The 23,478-nt window shown below is 40.8% G+C and overlaps 1 protein-coding gene across 2 annotated transcripts in view; it reads right to left on the bottom strand.

Annotated features, from left to right (window-relative positions):
• The window catches only part of F13a1 (coagulation factor XIII A chain), a 172,978-nt gene that overhangs the window by 142,092 nt on the left and 7,408 nt on the right, over positions 1 to 23,478 (bottom strand). For both annotated transcript variants that reach the window (XM_076939184.1, XM_034511156.2), the window contains exon 3: positions 13,382 to 13,570. In XM_076939184.1, coding sequence (XP_076795299.1) covers positions 13,382 to 13,570 — 189 coding nt within the window. The remainder of the gene's footprint in view (positions 1 to 13,381; positions 13,571 to 23,478) is intronic.

Here is a 23,478-nt window from a genome sequence, read left to right as displayed (position 1 = left end):
TTTAGCATGGTAAACAAAAGAAAAGTGGCCAAGAGAATGTTTAGCCTAGTCAGGGAAGCAAGCCCAGAGCCCTGATCCTGGATGCCTGGAAAACTAAAGAAATTCTTCTGAACAGATAGAATAATTCAATCCAGCATCATGCAGTGACTCATTCCTCCCCTAGTCAGTGGATAAATTCATAACCATCTATGCCTGGCACACAAGTCTGTGCACGTGAAAACAGGAAAGGGTGGGAAAACAGAGATGGAGAGTGACCCATTACAGAACGACTAGGAAAGACAGGACAAGAAAGGGAGCTGAGATCCCAAGAGGTGAGGCTGGCCAAAGACACGCCCAGCTATTTATAGCTCATCTCGAGCAGCCAGTCTGGCTGCTACTATAGTGCACTTTATGTGGGTTGTCCTCCTGTAAGAAATACCATGGAGATGCAGCTGCCTATGCATTTGCAATATCCAGACTAAGGCTGGTAATTGGGTCATCTTATTAGCAAGCAACTATCACTAAGCGGTTGAAAGAGCTTCAGGTTATCCCCCATCAATCCTTGCAGCGCGCTCAGGGAGAAACCAGAGGGCAAGGGTGATGAATAATTAGTCCATTTAGTGCCTTTCTTTAGTGAGTTTTCCATCCACTTACATGACGCTTCCTTTCAGATGGGAGCCGTAAGACCAAGGTGTGACGGTTGGCACATTAGTTTTCATTAGGTATCCTTTCCCACTTTTCTCAGCCCTCACTTCATATTGGAAAGATGTCTTAAAATTATTCAAAACATCCAGTGGCGCCTGTACCACATCACGCCTCAGTTCAGATTACAACTGCCTAACCAAATACAGTTTCAATTCTGTGGGTACTAATGAGCCATGCTTATTAATTCACAAGTACAAGGGACCACAGTTAAGACTTGAGCTTAGAGATGGATAGAGAGGCAAGGGTGAGGTCAGATTAGAGGACCAAGAAGGAGAGGGGAAAAATAAGAGGGATGGAAGGAGGTACAGGTGAAATCTCATTCTAACCCCCACAGTCCTTCCTGCATGTGCTATTCATACAGCATTTAGGATGTAAAACTCACTGGTGACTCTGATCACCGGGAACCTTAACTTTGCTTAGAGACTTGTGTTTATTGGCCGAGATGCATAGACGAGTATGCCTCCAGGGTTTGTGTGTGTGTGTGTGTCTTTGTGTGTGTGTATGTGTGTGTTTGAGTATGTATGTGTGTGTGTCTTTATGTGTGTGTAGGTGTGTGTGTGTGTGTGTGTGTGTGTGTGTGTGTGTGTGTGTGTATGTATACACGCATACAAAGGTAATAACAAAAAAGAGAAAAAGATCAAGATGGAGAGGGACTCATTATAGAAGAGGGTGGGAAGACCAGAAAGCAGTCCTAGAGAGAGAAAAAGGTGAGGATAGCCAAAGGTGTGGATAGCCATTTCTAACTCTTAAGATGGATGAGAAGACACGCAGTAGGGCCTTAGATACTAAGAGCTGGGTAATGGTTATCATAGTAAGGGTTTCAACTGCTGAGATGTAACACCATGACCTAAAAGCAAATTTGGGAGGAAAGAGTTTATTCTGCTTGCACTTCCATATTGGTGTATACCACCCAAGGATGTCAAGTGATGAACTCAAACAGGGAGGGATTCTGGAGGCAGGAGATGATGCAGAGGCTATAGAGGGGTGCTGCTTACTGGCTTGCCTCCCATGGCTTACTTAGCCTGCCTTCTTATAGAACCAAGGACCACCATCCCAAGGATAGCACTACCCACCACTCCCCCACTGATCACTAGTTGAGAAAATGCCTTACAGCTAGATCTCACGGAAGCATATTTTTCAACTGAGGCTCCTTCCTCCCTAATGACACTAATGTGTGTAAAGTTAATACACAAAACCAGTCATTGCACTGGTACCTCCTACTTTAACCTCAAACAGTCTCTACCACTCAAACTAGAACTATATACAAGGTATTCCAAGAAGAAGTTGGTCTGTGGGTTGCCAGGGCTCCTACTTGAACTAATTAAGTCCTATGCATGAACACTGCATGAGTACTGGGTATTTTTTAAGAAACTCAGGGCTTCTGTCTTTGCCCCCAGGAAAGAAAAGACAGGACATCAGTAGTTTGTGTTTGCCTTTTGAAAGTATTTTCTTCTTAATAGGTGAATATACTTTGAATTAACAAATAATAATTATAGATATTTGTAAGGACACGATGTGATTTTTTTTATACATTTGATCATAAGCAAAGTTAATCTAGCTAACTAACATAGTCAACACTTTGCCAATTTATACTTCTTGTAATAAAAATACCAAGAGTCCATGTATTTTAGCATTTTTGAAGCATGCAAGTTATTGACTGGGGTCCACTGTTCAAAGCAGCTGGTCACTATACCCTTTCTCCCATGTGACCGAAACTGTCCTCCCTGATGTACATCTTCCCTCTTCTTACTCCTGTTCCTACTCTAGACTTTACTAACAACACACTCACTCTTGGTTTCTATGAAACTATTCAACATGCAGGACTGGAGAAACAGCCCAGTGGTTAACAGTATTTGCTACTCTTGCAGAAGACTTGCATTTGGCTCCTACCAACTATATTGGTATGGATGGTTCACAACCACTGGTAATTCCAACTCCAGGAGTTGGTCTTTTCTGGCCTCTTTATCTACCCATAGGTACATATGCACATAACTAAAAATAAAAATTTCTTATAAAAGATTCAAGCTGTAGATGGGAGAAACTATTGTTTGTAGGTGGTAGTATTATCTCACTTAGAATGATGTCCTCCAGTTGTACCCATGGTTTTACAAGGGACAGAACATAATAGTATCTCATTGCATACATGTACCATGTTTTGTGGTAAGTATCTAGGTGGGTTGCATATCTTAGCAATCATGAATAATATTAAAATGTACATGTGACTGCACATTTCACTTTAGCATATTTATTTTATCTTGTGGATAAATATCTAGAATTTGGGTTCAGAGACCACATAACTATGGTTTTGGTTTTGTGAGAAATGACCATACTGTTTTCCACAATGGCCTATTAGTTTACATCTCAACCAGAGGGAGTGGCCAATCAATAATCAGCCCAACTTGAGACCCAACTCATGGGCAAGCACAAATACCAGACACTATTAATGATATTCTGTTGTGTTTGCAGACAGGAGTCTAGAAAGGCTGACCTCTGAGAGGCTCTACCCAGCAGCCGAGTCAGACAGATGCAGAGACCCACAGCCAAACCATGGATAGAACTTGATGACTCTTATGCAAGAGTTGGGGGTCGAACTGTGGGACGTGAAGGGGACAGGAACTGCACAGGAAGACCGATAGAGTCAACTAACTTGAACTCTTGGGCTCTCAGAGACTGAACTACCAACCAAAGAGCATATACAGGCTGGACCTATTCTCCCTTTACCCACATCCTACACTTATGTAGCAGATGTCCAGCTTGGTCTTCATATAGGTCCCAAACCACTGGCGGAGAGGGCTATCCCAAAAGCTATTGCCTGTCTATGAGATATGTTCTTCTAGCTGGGCTGCCTTGTCTGGCCTCAGTGGGAGAAGATGTGCCTAGCCTCACAGAGATTTGATATGCCAGGCTGGGGAGATACCCAGGGGGTCCTCCACCCTCTCAGAGGAGAAGGAGATAGGGGAAATTTTGGGAGGGGGTTACCAGGAGTGGGGGCAGAGAGCAAAATGTAAAGTGAATAAAGAAAAATAAATAAAATGTTAAGAAAAGAAAAAATATCTACACCCCAACCAGCAATATACAAGGATTCCTTTCTCTCAGCATCCTTACCAGCACTAGTCATTGGTCAACTTTCTGATAATCGCCATTCTAACAGGTGACAGATACAAACTGTGGTTTTAAAATACATTGTGTTGGTGATTAGAGATGAATAATGTATTTCACATGTCTGTTGGCCATTCATATCTCTTTTGAGAAACATCTATAGAAATAATCATTTGCCTATTTCTCCAAACATATTACTGATTATTATTATTACATAATCCCTGTGAACTTGGCTTCCCAGACTTCATTGGCAATTATTATTGCCCTTCCTGTTTCAGTTTTCAAATTTCCAGTTTTGTTGTTAGCATGAAAGACCGTTTCGTATAAATTATGTTCTTTAATCCTTAATCAGTTGGTTTAGTTAGCTTCCTACTCTGCAACAAGATATCTGAGAGAATTAACTTATAAAGGAAAGGGATGGGGATTTTTTTTTTTTTTACTGGAAGCTTGGATGTTGTAGTCCAGGATCAAGTATGCCCTACTGCTTTGGCCTCTCCATAGTGATCTGCCAAGATTAGTTAAACTCATTTCTTTATTCATCTGTATACAATAAACTGGCCTCCTCAATTCCAACAGAAAACAAACATTCTGAGTTTTCCCGAGTTTTGCAGTTTGGGGGCTTCCATCAAAGCGAGCACATCCATGTGATACCAGCTTTTCTGTATGTATCTGACCCTTCTTCATCCCCTCATCACTCCAATTAGATTAGTACCTAAGGCTGTACAGAAACCAGCATCATTTTTCCCCCTTCAGAACTGGTCCTACTCTAGACCAGGCTGGCCTCAAACTTACAGCAATCCTCCTGCCTCAGCCACTGCTCTTGGTTTCAGATCTCCTTAACAATTTACTTAACACCCTTTCTACAAAGGCTTCTGATTATTTATAGAACAGTATGGGAACTTCTTAACAAGTGGCACAAAACAACTTATCTGTTCCAGTTTTCATGCCCCACTGACCTTCGCACCCTGTGTCCCAGAATAGTCACTACCACCCACTTCAGACCCATCTTCAAAAGCTCTTCCTGGGGGGATTCCCTGAGTTGTGCTCAGTGAGACACTGCCTTCTAAACAGCTTCCCCCAAGAAGCTGGCACTGAACTCCACCTCTGTTTCTCAGGCTGTCCTGAGGACTTTGGATTTGCCCCTTGGAGTCAGGAAGTGAGCATCCCACTTCTCACACTGTCCCCTGATCACAGGGTCACCCCCTCATAGGCAGGAAGTGAGCATCTTATCGCTCAGAATGTCACCCATGAGCACGTTCCCTGTGAAGACAGAGGATCTCTATCTGATCTGATCCCAGTCTGGCGCTTTCTCATACAAATTGTTCAATGTGTGTTCACTAAACATATTCCAAAGGAACAAAAAATAAGCATTACAACAAAAGAAGCCAAACAAAAATGTGGATGATAAAATTATTACTATAAAAAGGATATTTAAAAATCATTTTTGAAAAGAAAATTCCTGAATATGAATGCTAACTCAACATTCATACTGTAAAGAAGGATATTATATTGAGCATTATCTGCAAACTACAGACCCACTCAAGAGTACCCTGCTCAGTGCTCTATAGAGCAAAGATAATAGCCAGCTGGAATCTCGAACTTCCAGGGGTGAGTTCTGCATTTTATTTAAGGGTATTATAACAATAAAAACATACTAGGGTAGCATTTGTAGTAAAACAATTTTAGCAAATATTCCACTAAACTAGACCTGTGTTTTGACTGCATGACTACGTGAAGCCTCTAATATGCAGATGTGTGTGGTGACTGCAGAGGCACAAATCACAGCAAGAGCCAAATGCATTTGACCACAAAACTCTTCTCTTTTCCCAGGGAGCATCTCGTGACAGTTGTCCATAGGGAAGACAGGCTGGCAAACACTGTCCTACTTTCTCAGATGCCATTATTTGATGCTTCACACAGATGCTTAGGAATAAGCACTTCTGTTGTCAATGCAAAAACTCACAGAGGCAGAGATTTGAAATGACACCCCATGGAAGTGCTCCTTCGAGATGCTGAAATAGCCCCTTTTCAGGAAATGAAGCATAAAGTGTAGACACAACATGGCCTCTGACTTATTCCTCTACGAGATTTGGGGTAGGAAATTTCTCTGCAGGGAAACCATGTTATATGTGTGAAAAGCACACATCAATGTGATAATTTTATCTGGTATTTATGAATGATTAAAAAAAGGAAACACTAAAAGATTTGGCTTTCCAACTTTAATGGTTTGGATGAGGTGTTAATGTGTTCCCCAAAGAATGTGCTGGAAGCTTAGTACTTAGTGTGATGGTGTCAGGATGAGGTGAAACCATTGCAAAATGCTTAGTGCCAGGTGATTAGGTTCTTGAGGATTTGGCCTTGGAAGGGTGAAATGACGAGACTGATCCTTGCCAGTTTCTAGCTTTCTTCTCAGAGACCTCTCCCTCTTGCATATGCTCCTTCTATGATGTCATCCTCCAATGATGGGATACAGTGAATGGATCCCTCACCAGATGCTGACCAATCAATTTGATGTTAGACATTTAAAATAGTGGTCTAAACAACTCCCTTTTTTTTCCTTATGAAGTACCAAGCCTTGGGTATTGTGTTTTAATAATGCAAAATACACTGGCACATAAATGTGAGAAAGATCACTTGCTTCCCTAAGCCTGTGAAGTGCCTGTTCACCTCTAAAGGCTTTGACTAACTTGGAGTCATGAGCACAGTGCAAGGCAACCTCATATTGTTACATAAAACAACTACACTCTACCTACCTATCCCTGCATCCTGTGAGCACAAAAGATTCTGTGCTCTACTCATCTCTCACTCGCGCCAATGATTTATGCTTCTCCTGAAGGAACTCAAAGCTTCTCTGACTCCTTGAGCCTTTTTCCTGACTCCTCCCCCTCTGCCTACTGCACAAAGCCCCTCCTCATCCCAAAATAAATACCAAACTAAAACTCTCTCCCTCTAACCTGTGTCTCTAGTTACCATTAAGACTTTACTTTCCACTTTTGACCCATTTATTACCTCACACCTCAGTTACTTTCAGGTCATTATAGTCACTCTGTCATTCAAGTGATCAATGTCTTCCTAACTGTTGAGTCCAGTGGGAAAGTCTAACGTTGGTCACTCTTGTCTCATTAAGGCATTTAACTCTCAGTGTGCACCCCCTGATTTCCTCCTGCTTCTCAGATTATTTGGCCTTTGCTTCCCCCTCAAGGACTCTAGTTTCTAGCAACTTTCTTTAAAGTTGTTCTCCCCAAGATTTGAGTCCCTGTCCCCTGCTTACACTTGATTTTTGCTGAGTGAACTTGTCTATCTAGATGTGTCTGCTATCCAAATTTCCTTCTGTCCAACCCAAACACCACCCTTACACTCCATATTCAGACTGTCTTTGAACACGTAGTCATGAAAGTCACTCAAAAACTCCAAAGAGCAGCCCCCATACTTTTCAGGTCCATCTGGACATGTTTGTTTAATCATTTCAATCTTGATGTCATCTGAAAAGTGGTGGCCATACAGCAATGTCCGGAAAGGAAAAAGTATTTGGGAAATACGCAACAGCCTGTGCTGAAGTACCTCGTGCCGGTGAGTCACCAATGGGAAGCCCTGCCATTGTCATCACTCCCCACCCCCACACACACACACGTTTTTCTTCTGTTTCTCTGTCATCAGAGCAAGAACACGGGAGATATACTTGACTCATCCTTTCTCTTACCTCACGCTAGTCTTATTCACTTTGCCTCCTGAATAGTTCTTGAATCACAGGATGCAGAAACAAATTCCGCTGTATCTGCAATTGTTGCCCTCCTCCAGGATCTCATCCTCTGTCCCCTGAGCATCTCTCCTCTGGGTTTGATGCTCTATACTCACATGATGTATGCTGAAAGAAACCATCATGAGCAAGACGTCTCTACGTCATTCCCATCTTAGAATCCAATACCTTGCTGACTCTTAGTAAATGCTACTCACGAGATGAGAGAAATAGACATTGAAATGTTGGTGACAATATTTTGACATACTGTAGGGCTAAAGATATATAGAGGATGTCTGCATTTGACCTAGGCCTGAAAATGCTTGTGCACTTGATGGCTACAGTCAGAAATGACTTACCTTAGTGGTACTGTCATGGAGGGCTACCCCTCTGTGTTCACAGGGTGACAGATGGAGGGGAACCCAGCCTGTATGACGCCCATTCTTAGCCTTCCCATGACCTTTTTCTGAAAACACCTGGTGCTATGGCTTGAATCAGCAATGTCCCCATAGACTCATGTATTGATCACTTGGTCTTTAGGTGGTGGTACTATTTTGGAAGGTTCTGGAAAGTTGAGGGGGTGGGTTCTAGTTAGACAGAGTAGAGGACTAGATAGGAATCTACCTTCAAAGGTTATACCTGATCCTCAGTCCCTTCTTGTCTTTCTGCTTGACATTTACAATAAGTAAATTGAACTGCCACCTCCTCCACACATTCTGTTCTATCATGGGCTCAAAGTCAGCAGAGATAAGAGGCCTGAACAAAATCTCTGAATTGTGGGTAAGAAGACAATTTCCCCCGTAAGTGTCTTCTTGGGTGTATGGGTGGCAGCCATGTAAGAGTAACTGATATAACCAGGGAAAGACATGTTCACAGGTTCACCTTCCCAGAAAGGAGCAATCGAGGCACAAATGCTTTCTTGGAAGCTTCTAGGAAATTCTTGCTTTTTACTGGTAAGAGGTTCTGATCTTGCTAACATCTTTGTGCCCGCTTTCAGCAGAAAAGGAAGTAAGAAGCATGGGGCAACAGGGGCCATGATGAGACTGAGGAAAAGGCTAAGAGAGGCTCTGAAGTCCTGGCTTCAACTCTCTGGGGCCCTGTAATTGAACCCAGGGAGGAAGACATTGCTCATGGATCAGAGCATTATTCTAGAGGGCTGTGTAATTGCCTTCTCTTGTGTCAGGAGAGCTGGTGAAGACACAACTAAGGGTTCTTTCCTTGGAGTAACTTTGTCATGTCAGGCCAAATACTCATCTCCAAAACAAAACCAAAGAAAAACAACAGCAGATACTGGATAGGATGTGAGGAAAGGAACTCACGGCTATTGGTGGGTACAAATTACTACAGCTCATGCAGGAAATGTTGGTAGGTTCTGTAAAAACATTAAAACTAGATTAGGTTTATGATCTGCCTATCCCACTCCCAGGAACATACCTGAAGGAATCCAAGTCAGGGCGCCATAGGAAAATTTGTATATCCACATGTACTGCAACGCTATTTACTACAGCCAAGATATAAAATTAGACCACGGTGTCTATCGCAGAAGACTTGATTAAAAAATCGTGTGTGTGTGTTAAGAATAAGTCACATATAGAAAGACAAGTGTCATGTTTTCTGACTATATGGAAACAACAACAACAAAAAGAAAAAAAATGGCTTGAAAGTAGAATTGGAAGGGACTGAGGGCAAGAATAGGAGCTAGCAGAGGAGAGTAACTGTGTCACAGTGTATACATGTGTGGCACTATCACAGACCTATTCATTCGTACAATTAATATGTGTTAATAATAGTAGTGATTTGAAAAGGATTCATTTTTCTTTCTCAACTAGATATGAAGAAGGGAGAGGCATGTGAAAGTAACAGCAAATTAACACCACCAGCTGCTCACAAGTCCCAGCCGTAGCCACAGGTTATCAAAGCCGCAGTTAACACCCTGTTCCAGCTTTCATGATTTATCATTGCTGCAGGCTGAGGTGGAGAGAGAGAGAGAGAGAGAGAGAGAGAGAAAGCCACACCCACCTCTTCAAATTCATTAACACCTCCCACCTAATGCTGCATCTGGCTGTGTCTGCATACAGCTAATGAATGCAGTTGTCAAATACATGCTTGCAAAACCTTGGCAGAGGAAATGCCCAAACTTTCCTGTGCACTTTCCTGGACACCTTCTCCTTGGAAAACCCAATGCCTCTAGATTTATTACTATTTATAAATATTTTAAAAGGAATCACTTAAATATTAAATGTGTATTTAAATAAGGAAGACAGAAAGGAAGAAAGGAGAAGGAGATAGAAGAAAGACGAGAGGAAAGGAAGGAAGGAAGGAAGGAAGGAAGGAAGGAAGGAAGGAAGGAAGGAAGGAAATTAGTTAGAAGGCAGAATAACTCCTAAATAAGACCTAGGTTCTGAGGAGAGCAACAAAAGGACACTCCCTAGTATTAACCTGTTCCACTGTAAACAAAACCCCCAGAGAAGCACAAGGAAATAATAAAAATAGTACTAACTGTGAACTGGAAGCAAATTAGCAGGAAGGTGTGTGTGTGTGTGTGTGTGTGTGTGTGTGTGTGTGTGTGTAATTTTAACATAGAAATAACATTCTGCAACTAGTAATATGCTCTTTTTTTTTAAATGAGTACTTCAGCTAACATTGTTGATATATTCGATTGTGCATAACCCTCTTTTTTTAAATTTTGTTTTGTTTTTGTTTTTCAAGACAGGATTTCTCTGGATAGCCCTGGCTGTCCTAGAACTCACTCTGTAGACCAAGCTGGTCTTGAACTCAGAAATCCTGCTGCCTCTGCCTCCCAAGTGCTGGGATTAAAGGCTAAAGGCATGTGCCACCAATGCCTGGCACCTTCTACTTTTGAAAGACTAATTTCAATTTTAATTATGTGCACTTTAATTGTATGTGCATGTGCATGTGCATTCGAATGCAGGTGGGTGTAGAGGCTAGAGGAAGGCATCAGATTCCCTGGATCTGAAGTTACAGGTGGTTGTGAGTTTGCTGAGATGGGAGCTGGAGTTGAATCAGGTCACAACACTCCTCCATTGGGGGAATTAGAGAGAAGATTGAAAGAGCTGAAAGGGTTTGCAGCCCCATGGAGAGAGCAACAATACCAACCAACCAGAGCTCCCAGGGTCTAAACTACCAGCCTGGGAGCACATACAAAGGGACCCATGGCTCCAGCTGTATATGTAGGGGAGGATGGCCTTGTGGGGCATAGGTGGGAGAGGAGGTCCTTGGCCCCATGAAGGCTGGACGACAACGAGTGTGGGGGAATTTGAGGGTGGGGAAGTGGAAGTGGGTGGATGGGAGCACATCTTCATAGAAGCAGGAGGAAGGGGGATGGGATAGGTGGTTCCCGGAAATGGGGGAAGGGGATAACAGCTGAAATGCAAATAAAATATCCAATTAAAAATTTAAAAAAAAAAAAGCAACACTCAGCCATTTCTTCAGCCCTTGTCATTTTTTAAAATAATTTAAGCATTTTCACATGTAATTTTGTGTGGGGAGGGCAGCTTGTGAAAGCCACTTATCTCCTTCCACCATGTGAAGTCTGAATATCTAACTCAGCTCATCAGGCTTGGCAGCAAGTGCCTCTGCCTGCTGAGCCTTCTCACCAGCCCCTAAGCCTTCTAAAAGAAGAGATTCTCTCCTTCCAGATGAAAAATGATAAGGACTGGAGAAATTCCAGCCTATCCCAGTCTTAGATCTATTGCTGCAATAGCCCTGTGACATTTCCAATGACAGGAATTAGAAAAAGAACAGAAGACAAATCCCCCATCCCTGGTTCTTTAATTGTCTTCTTTAATGTGTGGGTGATTTCTCAACTACTAAACAGTAGAAAGTTGAATTCTGTTGCTTTCTTTGTTCTTATATTGATGATAAATTTGGAATCAGAAAATACGCTAATGTAATAATTCTCATAAGGACCACAATGGAACAGCATTTAATGCTAAAAAATAGAAAGAGGCTAAGCGGGATTGCAAATACATGTTAGTGTTGATTATATATAGGTTTTTATCTTAAAAGTAGGATGAGTTATGTATTTTCTCCTTTTATGCTGAAGAAATAAAATCAATACAATTTCTCTTTTGTTTGTTTGAAGATGTCAGATCTCAGTGTAGTAGTGTGGAATGCTGCCCAGACCTATCTGTTTTTATGAAGGTATAGTGGCTGACAGCTCTCCATAGCTGACCCACTCTTAGAGCCTTGCTGCCAACACAGGAAAGTTACTGTGTTAAGATCACAGCTGTTCCTTATGGGCGATCAAGAACCAAGAACCAACCATGCACAGGGAAGAAGGCCTCACACCCTTCCTTGCAATGGGGCAGCTCTGCATATCCTACTCCAACTACACAGCTTGGAGGTCACTGAGCCTCTGTGACCTTGTTTTACAACTCTTCCCTTTGCCTGTCACTGTATTCCTTCACACGTGTTTATCCCAAGAGCAGCCCAAATAACCCTTAGTAAGATTATATATTAAGAACCTATCTGAAAACACCAAATCAAAACAAAATGTCTCTTTATAGCACAGCAGTCCAAAGCCTGTAATTCATTACCAAGTTACATAGTTGGACACAAAACTCATGCTTTACTTTAGCTGGGGTGTTGCAATTTTTGACCAACATCTTGGAAGACTATTAGACGCATACTGAAACTTCTCATTTAAGAATATGTCTGTCTTTCTCATTGATTTCTCATAGTATTCATGTCACATATATAGATTTGTATCATTTTTTTTTTTTAGATTTAGTTTGATCTTCCAAAATTGCAGTTACCGTTATATAGGAAAACACTTCTTATTTCTAAGTGCTTAATGCTAAGGGAGTAAAGGGTGTGATTTTCTCGTATTCGTCTCTGTCTAGCCAGCTTAAGAAGTTTTAGAACTGTGCCTTCCTTCCTTCCTTTTACCTTGCTATGTTATCAAAATGTATGCTCATAAAAGCATCAAAATTATATAGTTTTACCTCTTATTCCCCATTGTTTATAGAAGATATCCCTCTTGCATGGTTTCTTTCTGCAAACCATACAGCAATGCTTTCTTTGGGCTGTTTAGTAAATAAACAGTGAATGCAGGTATTTCTGTCTTATTTCTGATTATAACTGTAGTTTTAGACTCTTTCTCTCTTAAGCTCCTGTTTGGGAGCAAACATGATCTCTTTCTGAAAAGGCCAGCTGATTTTTTTTAGCTTGTTTATTTCGGCTACTATCAATATGATTGCCTGGCGTTCTCCTCAGCTCGGATGAGTGTATGGATATATTTCCTTACTTCAAGCCACCCTTGCTTTTTTGTACCTGTATTTCTTCAATATCCATAAGTGGATATTGAATGTCTATTAAAATATGTCACATAATAGTGACTTTGTAAAAAGGAAACAAGACCAAATTGATTTGAGAATCAATGGAACAAAGCTAAATGGTACTTTCCAGAACCTTGGAAATGTACACTGTCAGTCATCAAGAGTAGAGCACAAAGCGGTCAGTGGGTTTTCCTGCTTCATGCTCTTCTTGTGGACTGTCAGACACTGCTTTCATGCAGAACTCACTTTGGGGTTCCATATGTGGAGATCAAACGCTGAGGTTTGCAAATGCTCCCGGCCTACGACACCAACTAAACCACTCTAAAGTCAAGTCACAACTGTAAGATGCCAAAACCATTTGAGAAAAACAAAACACTCATTTAAATAATTTTTCACTAAACATGCATCTATGCTAGACTTTCAAATAATTGATGTTTGGCCAATTTAATCACTCCTCCAAGCAGTCTTAAATACGGTGCAAGGAAAGAGTATAATCAAGCCAGTGCCCACCTCTCTCTGCAGCATGACCCCTAGTATCATGGCTAAGGCAGGCAGCACTCACCAATGACATATTCCACTCTGAAGAGATCCTTCCTGGGGTCATATGGACGATTGAAGTCAATCTGGATGTAAAAAGTTTGCCCTCTGCGGACAATCAACTTATTGTTGTCATATTTGTCTGTGTGGTGATCAATCTTGTTGCTGTCCCATCTCTCCTTAAACAGGTGAACAGCTGTGACGTTCAGGTAATCTGTTCCACACAGAAAGCAAAGTAAGAAAACCATTAAATATGTTTGACCTAAACACATACTTGAAAACCCAGCTTACTTTTTTCTAGATGAAAGTATGCTGGTTGAAACTGTAAGGGGAGGGGCAGCAGATTGGAGAATCAGCCTCTTGCTTGGGAAGACAGATTCTTTTAAAAACCTCTCCCCACCTGTGAATTCTTTTCAGAGCACAGGATCCTCATTTTGGGAGAGAAGGGTGCCTAGTTTAAAGTTCTAGACACAGAGAAGCAGGAGTCAGAGTTCAAGTCTTCAGATTCTCTGTCTCATGCTGGGTGTTGTTAAGTCGGGCTCTTCCTGTCATGATTGTCCCTCCCTATGTGAGACTGCCACTTCAATTTCCCCATCTTTCTGAAAGGAGGGATCAAATCTGACAAAGCCTCAAAGGGACAAAGCCAGCCATTAATCTAAACTTCCCTCCTACCCTAGGAAGGGTCAAATGTCCTCCTACTGTAATTCTAAAAGTAGATCTGATTGCTCAAAGGCAGGGAGAGGGGAGGAGGTCTGTGCTCTAGAAAGGAAGGCAGCATTTCTGTGTGACACCTTGTGACCACATCCACTGGCATAGGCAGAATCAGATTCACACATCCTTGGCTCCTGAATGAGCCATCTATGTGTCATACTCTGGTCTTTGTGATGCTAAAATTTTCCAGTTTTCCCTGTCTTTCAGAGTCAGGAATAAACAAATCAACTATGTTTGCTACTCATATAGTTTTGCATATATTGCATATATTCACTTATTTTACAGAATCATGTGTTAGGTTACATTACACGGAGGCTTACATATATGATGGTGACATGAGATTCCATGAGTGACAGAGACTTATAGATTGTCTGACACATACTAGCACCAGAGAAAGGTGAGTTCCCCTCGTGCCGTTCTTCATTTCCTTCTGCACATAATCACACACAGGAACGTCTACAATGTAGTTTAGGAGATTGACTGGGGGAATCGGTTTCTGTATACATCTTTGAAATTCCATGTAAGGAAAGTTGAGTCAGGTAGCTTGGCTTCAGTTTTCCAAGTTGCCTGGCTACTTGATGGATGCCTTACTACTATGGCTGGAGATATATTGCATTTCAGAAAGCATTGTGCATTTGATGATCTTGAATACTGGTGTAGACATCTCCTTACAGGACTCCCCAAACCCCTTTGCTTTACACAGGAATTCTACATAGGACTCCCAATCCCCTTAGGCTCTATTTTTTTTCTTAAGTTGGGCACACTAAGGTTCTCTCAAACTCTTAAGATCAACAGTCTCTGAAACACTCTTGATAAAGTCAAAGTTTGGGTAAAACCAAGTCAAAATTTAAGTCTCAAAATTCCTTGCATATGGTAATTTTCCTTCCAGATTTGAGTTCTCTCCTCCTTTCAAATGACAATATTGGTACCCAGAAATTTTCTAGGAAGATTATATTTATAGTGAGTGGGTCTGGTCATGTACCTGGCACAGACTGGGACAATTAACCTACAGTGGTCCACAGACCATGAATTCTGATGAAGCCTGTTCATCATGGTGGAGTACTTCATGTTCCTCTGACTCTGCTGCTCGATAGGCAAAGTGCAAGAGGTGATTTCACTTTTGTCTCATCTCAGACTTGTTAACATACAGGAGGCTCTGAAGAGCACTTTTCCTTTAAACTGAAAGCTGCAGATGTATAATTTTTGAGACTCTTTTCCATGCTGCCTTTTCTTCTAACTTCTATGGCTTTATTAAAGCCACAAGTCCAATGTAAGAGCAACTTAAGAACGAGCAGGGAATGGACAACTGTGGAAGTAGGCAGATCCATGGGAATGGCTGGTTAGCCAATCTAGCTCCGGGTTCAGTGAGAGACCCTGTCTCAAAAAGTAATGGTTCAAAAGCATGCTTGATGTTGAACTCTGATCTTCACATACACATGCACTACTGTGTATGAACATACATGAGCACACACATATACAAATTTCTCTGTCTCTGTTTCTCTCTGTGTTTCTGTTTCTCTCTGTTTCATATATGTGTACACACACACACACACACACACACACACACACACACACTGAGATGGAAAACCCTCTCTAAAGGGACTTTATGAATCAACTCTTCTGCTCCTTTTCCTCAGCATAGTGACTCTTAATCATCATCTAAAAACAAAAATATCAGAATGGTTTCATCAGCTCTCTGTTCATGTACAGCAGTGGAAGGAAAGCCCTCAATATCACAATTTCACTGAATCTCAGAGGTAAAGGTACCTTATGGACCATTTGGTAGGCCATCTAGATATGGCTGAGCCATCTCTATGCATGAAATCTTGTCTCTGAGTGAACAGGGCAACCTTTACCTCATGAGACTTACAGTCCATTCTTATACAACTCTACCATTATCAAGATAGGCTGACATATACTTCCCTGAGGGTTTTCTGACTGCTAAGTCCTGCATGGTCATGAAAGGAATGGTGTGACATGGTGCCCATCCTTAGAACAGACCCAATAGGGTATAAGCCTCCATGAATGTTGATGGTTACTGGGCATGAGGTTTATTTGTGTAAAAATAATCATATATATATGATTATATTATGTAATATATTATATATATTATATTATATGAATATATACATATATGTGAAAATATATGTGAATATATATTATATATATGAATATATACATATATGTGAAAATATATATGTGAATATATATATATATATATATATATATATATATATTCTTCAGGGAAATATTTTCCCTGCCAAGAAAGATTATTAGGAAATATTCTCCCTGCCAAGGTTATTGGGGAATGTCCTGTCTGTCAAGGTTAATGACTCCATAATAATTACAGACAGCACAAATCTGGAAGGAAAGGGTGTATCTATGTCCTTAGCAAAAATGGTAAATTCTATGACCTTCAGGACAGCCCTTAAGACTGTGGGAAAGAACTCTGAAAACATGAGTTCAAAATATATATAATTGCTCAACTATGCAAAATATAAGGTTGTAAATATGAATTGTATAATGAGTTTCATAGACCTAAAAGAAGAAAGGCAGCTCTAGTATGAGCCAGATTGTCAGAAAGATACGAAGGAAGGAGATAAAGAGATTTAGGGAGTGGTGATCTCAGAGCAAGATCCCACCCAGCTAAGTTTATTGTTTGTGCTTACACATGCAGGCAGATTCTGTAGTTCAAGATTAGCCTGGGACAGAGCGGGTATAGGTCCAGGACCAGGTGTGGTGAGAGTAGTAATTGCAGGATGGGACACCACCAGCTAAATTTGTCTGTTTTTACAAAGGCAAACAGATCTTTGAATTTATTTGCAGTGTTAAAAAAAAAAAAAGATGTATTTGCTGTCTTTTTCTAAGAATCAGGGGGCTGGGGTCGTGGAATGCTGATTTGTAGGATAATCAAAAGAGAACTTGGATCAAATGACTGAATGTAAATAAACAACTTGGCTTTGGTCTATGAGATAATCTGGATGAGCTTTCTGAAGAAAGCTGTTTTGAGCAGAACACACTCTGTCAGCTTAAACTTATGATTTGATTTTGAGTGTTCTTTTGCCACTCTTGAACACCCTTTCTTCAGAGCCCCTGTTCTTGGCTTCTGGCCATGAGTACTGGTTTGGACTACCATACAGATCCAGAGCAAGTCTCTGTCCCTCTGCTACTCTGAAGTTTAGAGACCACCCTTAGACACTCCCTAAGTAAAAGCATCTCAACCTTTAACCTCCTCTTTAAGGAGTCATTCCCAGAGTATTATAAATCCTGTTTTATAATAGATCTAATTTTGTTAGTTTTTCTCAGGAAGAATTTTCCCTTGACTAATATACATTATTCTGGCTGTAGTTTTTCTAATAAACTACAATGAAACCAGTAGATCTTGTAAAAATAAAAAAGCATATTTTGGTTTCTTCAGGTCAGGCATCCTTGGGCACTGGTAGCTTACTATAGATTTACATTAATCATCTGCTGAAGCAAAACCCTTAAAACACATTCTGATGTCATTTCTATCAATAGGGGATTACAGTTACACCCAAACGCCCACAGATCTCTCACCTGGGTAGCTATTTGACTACATTTACTTCTGTAACTGCTTTTTCTTCTTTGTGGCTCCATTTTAAAGCCTTGCATGAATTCATGATACATTCACTGGTAGAGTTGGCTCATTGTTCTATGTTCTCACAATCATTTGGGACCTTAAGTGTGGATTCAGTACATTTACTATTCACTATAGTCAGATTTCTACAGTACAGATTTCTTGGGTGTTGTCATCCAAGGTAGTAATACAAGTATTTATTAGACAATCACTAAGTAAACACAGTGATAAATACCAAAAGGGGCATAAATGATAAGAGAAATTTAGGATTCTGGGAAGGGGTGTGGGAGAACCCCTTCCCAGAAGAAAGATGGGGTTCTACTTTCATTTCTGTTGCTGTGATAAAACACTTTGAGCAAAAGCAACCTAGGGGACAAAGAGGTTTATTTGGCTTGCACTTCTAGGTCACAGTCCATCATTGAAGGAAGTCAGGGTAGGAACTTGAAGCATAGAACATGGAGCTTGCTCACAAACTCATGTGTAGCTAGCTTTCTTGTATAGCCAAGGACCTCTTGCCTAAAAAATGTCACTCCTACAATGAGCTGGGTCTCACTCACTCAGTTAAGACATTCAAGACCATCCTTATAGATATACTTGAAGATCAATCCAGTAAAGATAAATAGATAATAAATCACCCTTTTCAGATGATTCTAAGCTGTGTCAAGTTGATAATTAATGCTGATCAGGACAGCTGGGAACAAGTGTGTAGAGAGGAGGGTAGCTCGAGCAAGAGTGTGAGTGATCACATAAGAAGCCAGAAGGCAGTAGGCTGGCTGGAGTGATTTGAGGAACACAGTGAAAGCACAAGGCCAAAGCTCCTTCAGGTCTTGTGACCATGTCCAGGGATTTTGACTTTGTACTGAGGATACAGTAAGAATCCAAAATGGTAAACTGACATGATGATTAAGGTCCAAACATACAAGTTAAACCTCTTCTGGGGACAAAATAGGGAATAGGGTTGGGATGGTGTCAGTCTCGAGGGCCTATTAGAAAGCTATTGCTCATTCTGGGTAACGATTAGTGATGAGGACCAGCCATACCCTCTATACCTCCCTCCTCCATCTGTGTTGACTGACCAGAGTCTGTGAAACAACTGCTGTGGTCCTTCCAACCTGTCCAACCCCAGCTTTCTGGCCTTTAAAAATATTTAAGAATCATGTTTCTGCATCAGTTTCTGCTAGAGCCAATCACCTGCCACTCCTGCACTTAGCTCAAAGTGTCTACATTGTGTGCTAAAAACAAATTAAAGAAAAATCTCAAGTATGGGGAAAAATAGATTTGTGCTGTAGGGAATGAATATATAGGTCCTAACGTACTCCCTACACTTGCCTCCAAAATTACTACCTTTCCTCCCTTATGATCAACTCCCCGAAAGAATGTTTATTAATTCGAATGCCTTAATTTTTCAAGCAGCTTTATCTATGCAGAAAAATAAAGCTAGATATGAAGATTTACCCAGATTTCTATGTCATGCCCTAGAAAGAGGAATTCATCCAGCTTTCTACCTCACACCCCAGCCTGAAAAACCTGGTGAACATCTAGAGAGTCTGAGTAAGGTCAGTTGAACCTTATATAGTGCAGTGCTAGTTCTGAGTGATACCAGTGGGTACTGGAAAACAGGGAGCTTGGTGGCTTGAAAGAATCTGGCCTTACCAAAGGCAGTCCAGATTATCTGCTGGAGCACTGGTACTGTGCATGGCAAAACTTCTATGGGCCAGTAGTCTCTGCTCTGAAGTGGCTATGGCAAAGCTTCATTTTAGATTTTAATATTTTGCATAATTTTATTGTACTGCTTCACTACTCTGTAATTATGCAAGGTTAGCAGCCATGGAAGGTTGTGAGGATACAATTCATGAGTTAAAAGTATGTCCTGTCTTGCAGAGGACCCAAATTGAGTTTCATACACCACACTGGGTAGCTCATGACTACCTTTACTTCCAGCTTCAGGGAATGTTATGCCTTCTTCTGGCCTCCATAGACAGTGAAGTCACAGGCATGCACAGAGACATACATATATGAAATTCAAAACAAAATCTTTAAAAAGAATTACTGGATATTTTTAAGCTACTGTGTTTTAATAGCATGATAGGTAAGAACATAGGATTTGGAACCAAACTGTAGGGACCTTTTATCTCTGCCACATTGTCTTTATGATCTTGAACAAGCTGCATAAACTCCCTGGGCCTCAGTTTCCTCATCTGCAAAGTATAGTTGGGATGGTGTGAATATGGAAGGGATGATATATCTGGGGGTCTGGTACATGCTAATCACTTAGAAGTCAATAGCAGTAACAGTAGCTCCTAACATCTGGGCAGTCCCTGAGTTCTAACCTTTAGAAATCGGTGTCTGGGAGGGCATCCCAGGCACCCAGGAAGAACGGCCCTGATATCCCATCAAGAACGAGACATCAAGAAGCATTCCCTGGCCCTAGGCTCATCTCTCATTTTCTCAGACACCTTTGCTTTTCTTGTTCTGACTCCACGGGTAGAAAAGTCCATCCCTACTCCAGTGTTAGAATAACACCTAATAAGTCGGTGTAGATCACCATTAAGAACTTTATTTTACCTTTATACAGAACTGAAAACCCCTGGAAGATAAGATGATGCCTTGGACATCTTATCACTCATGTCTTGGGAAGTGCAGGAAAAAGTCCCAGTAGGCCTGCCACTTTCCATGTAAATGAGTCTCACACTAAACATTTACACAGGTCTTGATTTTTTTTTTTCATTTTAAGATGAATTGTTTTACTAACTATAGAAGAAAACATATCAGTTCTTTTAATATCATGTATCAGGCAGTTTATTCTCAAAACAACCAGTTGTTGGAGAAGACTAAGATTACAGAATCCAAGGCCTCCAAGTGAGAACTTTTGTTTCACAATGGACTAGGCCAGCATGACTTCATGACTTCGTGCTGTTTGGAATGAAGGGTAAGTAAAGGTGCTAATGAAATGTTAAGTTAACAAGCCTAAAACAAAGACAGACAGACAGACAGACAGACAGACAGACAGACAGATACACACACAAACACACACACACACACACACACACACACACACACACACACACCTACCTTATGTTTGCAGACTTTCTTTTCTTAGTGAAAATAAATACATAGAGTTTGTTTTGAACATAATAAGGCCTATGAGCCATACTACCCACTTAATACAAATAAGAATACAGAAATAATTATGTGTATGCAAATGGCACAAGGTACATCAAATATATCTGATATGTATACATGTATGTATGTATGTGTGTCTGTGTGTGTATGTATGTATTTGACCTATTGCACTGTTTTTGAGAATATTTAATTTTAAGCATGGATTTTTAAAAAATCATGTTTTTCACTTGCTTTTATTTATTTATTTTGTTACAGTATCACCCTAATAAGTCAGTGCTTTTGGAAAGGAAGTGGAAAACTCATAGGAAAAGGCTGAATTCCAAGTGAGGAGAAACCAGGATGAAGTTAAATAAAAATCTAACCTTTTCAGATTCCTTCCTCAAACTATCTAAATGAAGAAAAACATTTCATTTAAAAAATGAGACTTGGGGGAAAAAAAAAGACATGAAAGTGAAACTTGGCTGAGGTGTGGAAGATTAAAAGCCACTCCGATAGGTAAAAGGTTTAAAGCAATCATGTTCAAAACGGCAGTCAAATGTGTAAGGTGCGTGGAATGATAAAACCAGGTGGCTTGTTCTTTGGAAATAGAAAATGACAGCCATGTTCATGTCTCTTCAAAGTAACCTTCTAATGGTTCAGTGGAAAAACTAGGTATTTTAATCTGTTTCTCATTACTGTAAGAAATGTCTGAGGCTGGGTTTTTATAAAGAAAAAAGGAGGAGAAGAGAGAAAGGGAAGAAGGAAGGGAGGAAAGGAGGAGAGGGGAGAAAAGGAAAGGAGAGGAAAGGGGAAGGAGGAGAGGGAGGAGAGGGGAAGAAGAGGAGGAGAGCAGAGGAGAGGGGAGAAAAAAGAGGAGGGGAGGAGACAAGAGAGGAGAAGACAGAAGGGAGGGGAGGAGAGGGAAAGAGAGGAGAAGAGAGAGAAAAGAGAGGTGAGAAGAGTGATAAGGTGTTTGGATGCTAACAGTTTAAATCACATATTCTGTCTCTGGTGAGGGACATGGCACAAGGCAGAAGCTTGACAAAAGAGAAAGAGATAGCATGGCCAGGCTTTACCTTTTATAAAAACCCACTTTCATGAGAACTAGCTCAGGGTAAGACTTTAATCTCTTCCAAGGGCAACCCCTGCTCCCCTTCCCGCACCCCCACAGTGTCATAAGGACCTTCCAGTAAGCCCTGCCTCTCAGTTCACCACACTGGAGACCAAGTTTTAGCATATGAAGGACAAACTACATCCAAATCATAGCACTGAAAGTCAGTGTTGGGGAGGAGATGAGTTCTCCAATGCCACCAAATGGATAAATTTCTCTTATTGATCATGAATAGTCACACACAAGGCAAGACAGAAGCAGAATCCTTATAACAAGGAGCACAGTTGGTTACCAAGAAACATGGCCACATGTATAAAAGAACATAAGGCATTCTAGTTCCCCTTTGCTTATTAAAGCCCCTCCCCACGTGTATTGTACTCAGAGAGCATCTGTTAAGCTGGTGGATTGATTGTACTTTGCTTATTGGCCTAATAAGACATAACTTAGATAGAAAGAGTCTTCTTAGCATTTATGGCTCACTCACCACAAGCAGCAAATGAATTCACATCTCCCTGTCCAAGCCCAGCTCCTAGCAAAATGGAACAGCTCGCTGGGAAGCCACTTCTTCTTTCTTTCATTTTTTTTTTTAAAGTTATATTTTATGGCTAGAAACTTGGAAGCTTGCCCTTTCAAAGTGACAGCTTTCAAAAAGTCTACCTAACACAATTTAGTCTAATTCCAAACACATCAGAAAATGGGCTGTTAAAGAAAGAACGTTTCTCCTCAAGAGTCAGCTGCTTCCCCAACCTCCTACTCTCTCTCTCTAATATGAAAAAAAGTGAATTATCTTCTCCCTGGGTTGCAAAAAAATATTCTTCTGAGAATGATTATACCTGTCACAGATGGAATCTTGAAATAAGTTAAATGTTTAGGTTCATATTCTAGGAATTCCCTGGTGAGCTGAGTTCTCCCTGCAGTCTTTGGTAACTTTATTACTAAGCTATAGGCATTAATGCTATGCATGAGGAAGTAGGTCTGTTTATGGTAGAAAGAGCCTCAGGAAGTCTTTTCCTCACACATCTTTAGGTGACTCACAAGGAGAAAGTCTAATTAGAACAATTAAAGACATTTTTCTAAAGTAGCTATTATTTAAACTGTTGCTACCAAAATGTCCTGTAGCCTTAAATGCTTCACAAAACTTAAAGCAAAAGAAATGAGACTCACACCTTTTCAAGGGCTAAATACCTTCTGGTCTACCTCTCCTCTAGCCTGAAATATCTTCTCTCAATTTTCTCTTCACTGTGAGAATTACTTGTATAAAACATAAATCGGCTATTGAGAGTGCACAGCAAGTCTCCTGTGTTCTGTGGGATGGAAGGAAAGGAGGGTCTTCAATGCTTATTGCAGCGTGACCCCTGCCAAGTTTTTAAGGCTTATCTTTTCGTTGTCCTTCAGCCAATTCTCACCACTTTTGGAGATGATCTTCCATGTATTCTTCATCCTTTCTTCCTTCATCTTTTAAACGAGAGATGTATTTATTCTTTTCCCTGCCAGGTGGTGTGGGGGAGCAGGGTGTAGGAGGAGGTGGTGGTATGTATTCTTGTGCATGTATTTTAAGGCAGGGTCACTCCCTGGACCTGAGGTTCAAGTTTTCTCAGTT

Source organism: Arvicanthis niloticus, chromosome 8, assembly GCF_011762505.2.
Source record: "Arvicanthis niloticus isolate mArvNil1 chromosome 8, mArvNil1.pat.X, whole genome shotgun sequence".
NCBI classification, from domain to species: Eukaryota; Metazoa; Chordata; class Mammalia; order Rodentia; family Muridae; genus Arvicanthis; species Arvicanthis niloticus.
Note: the sequence above shows the minus strand (reverse complement) of the source record. Positions and strands in the feature narration are given on the sequence as shown.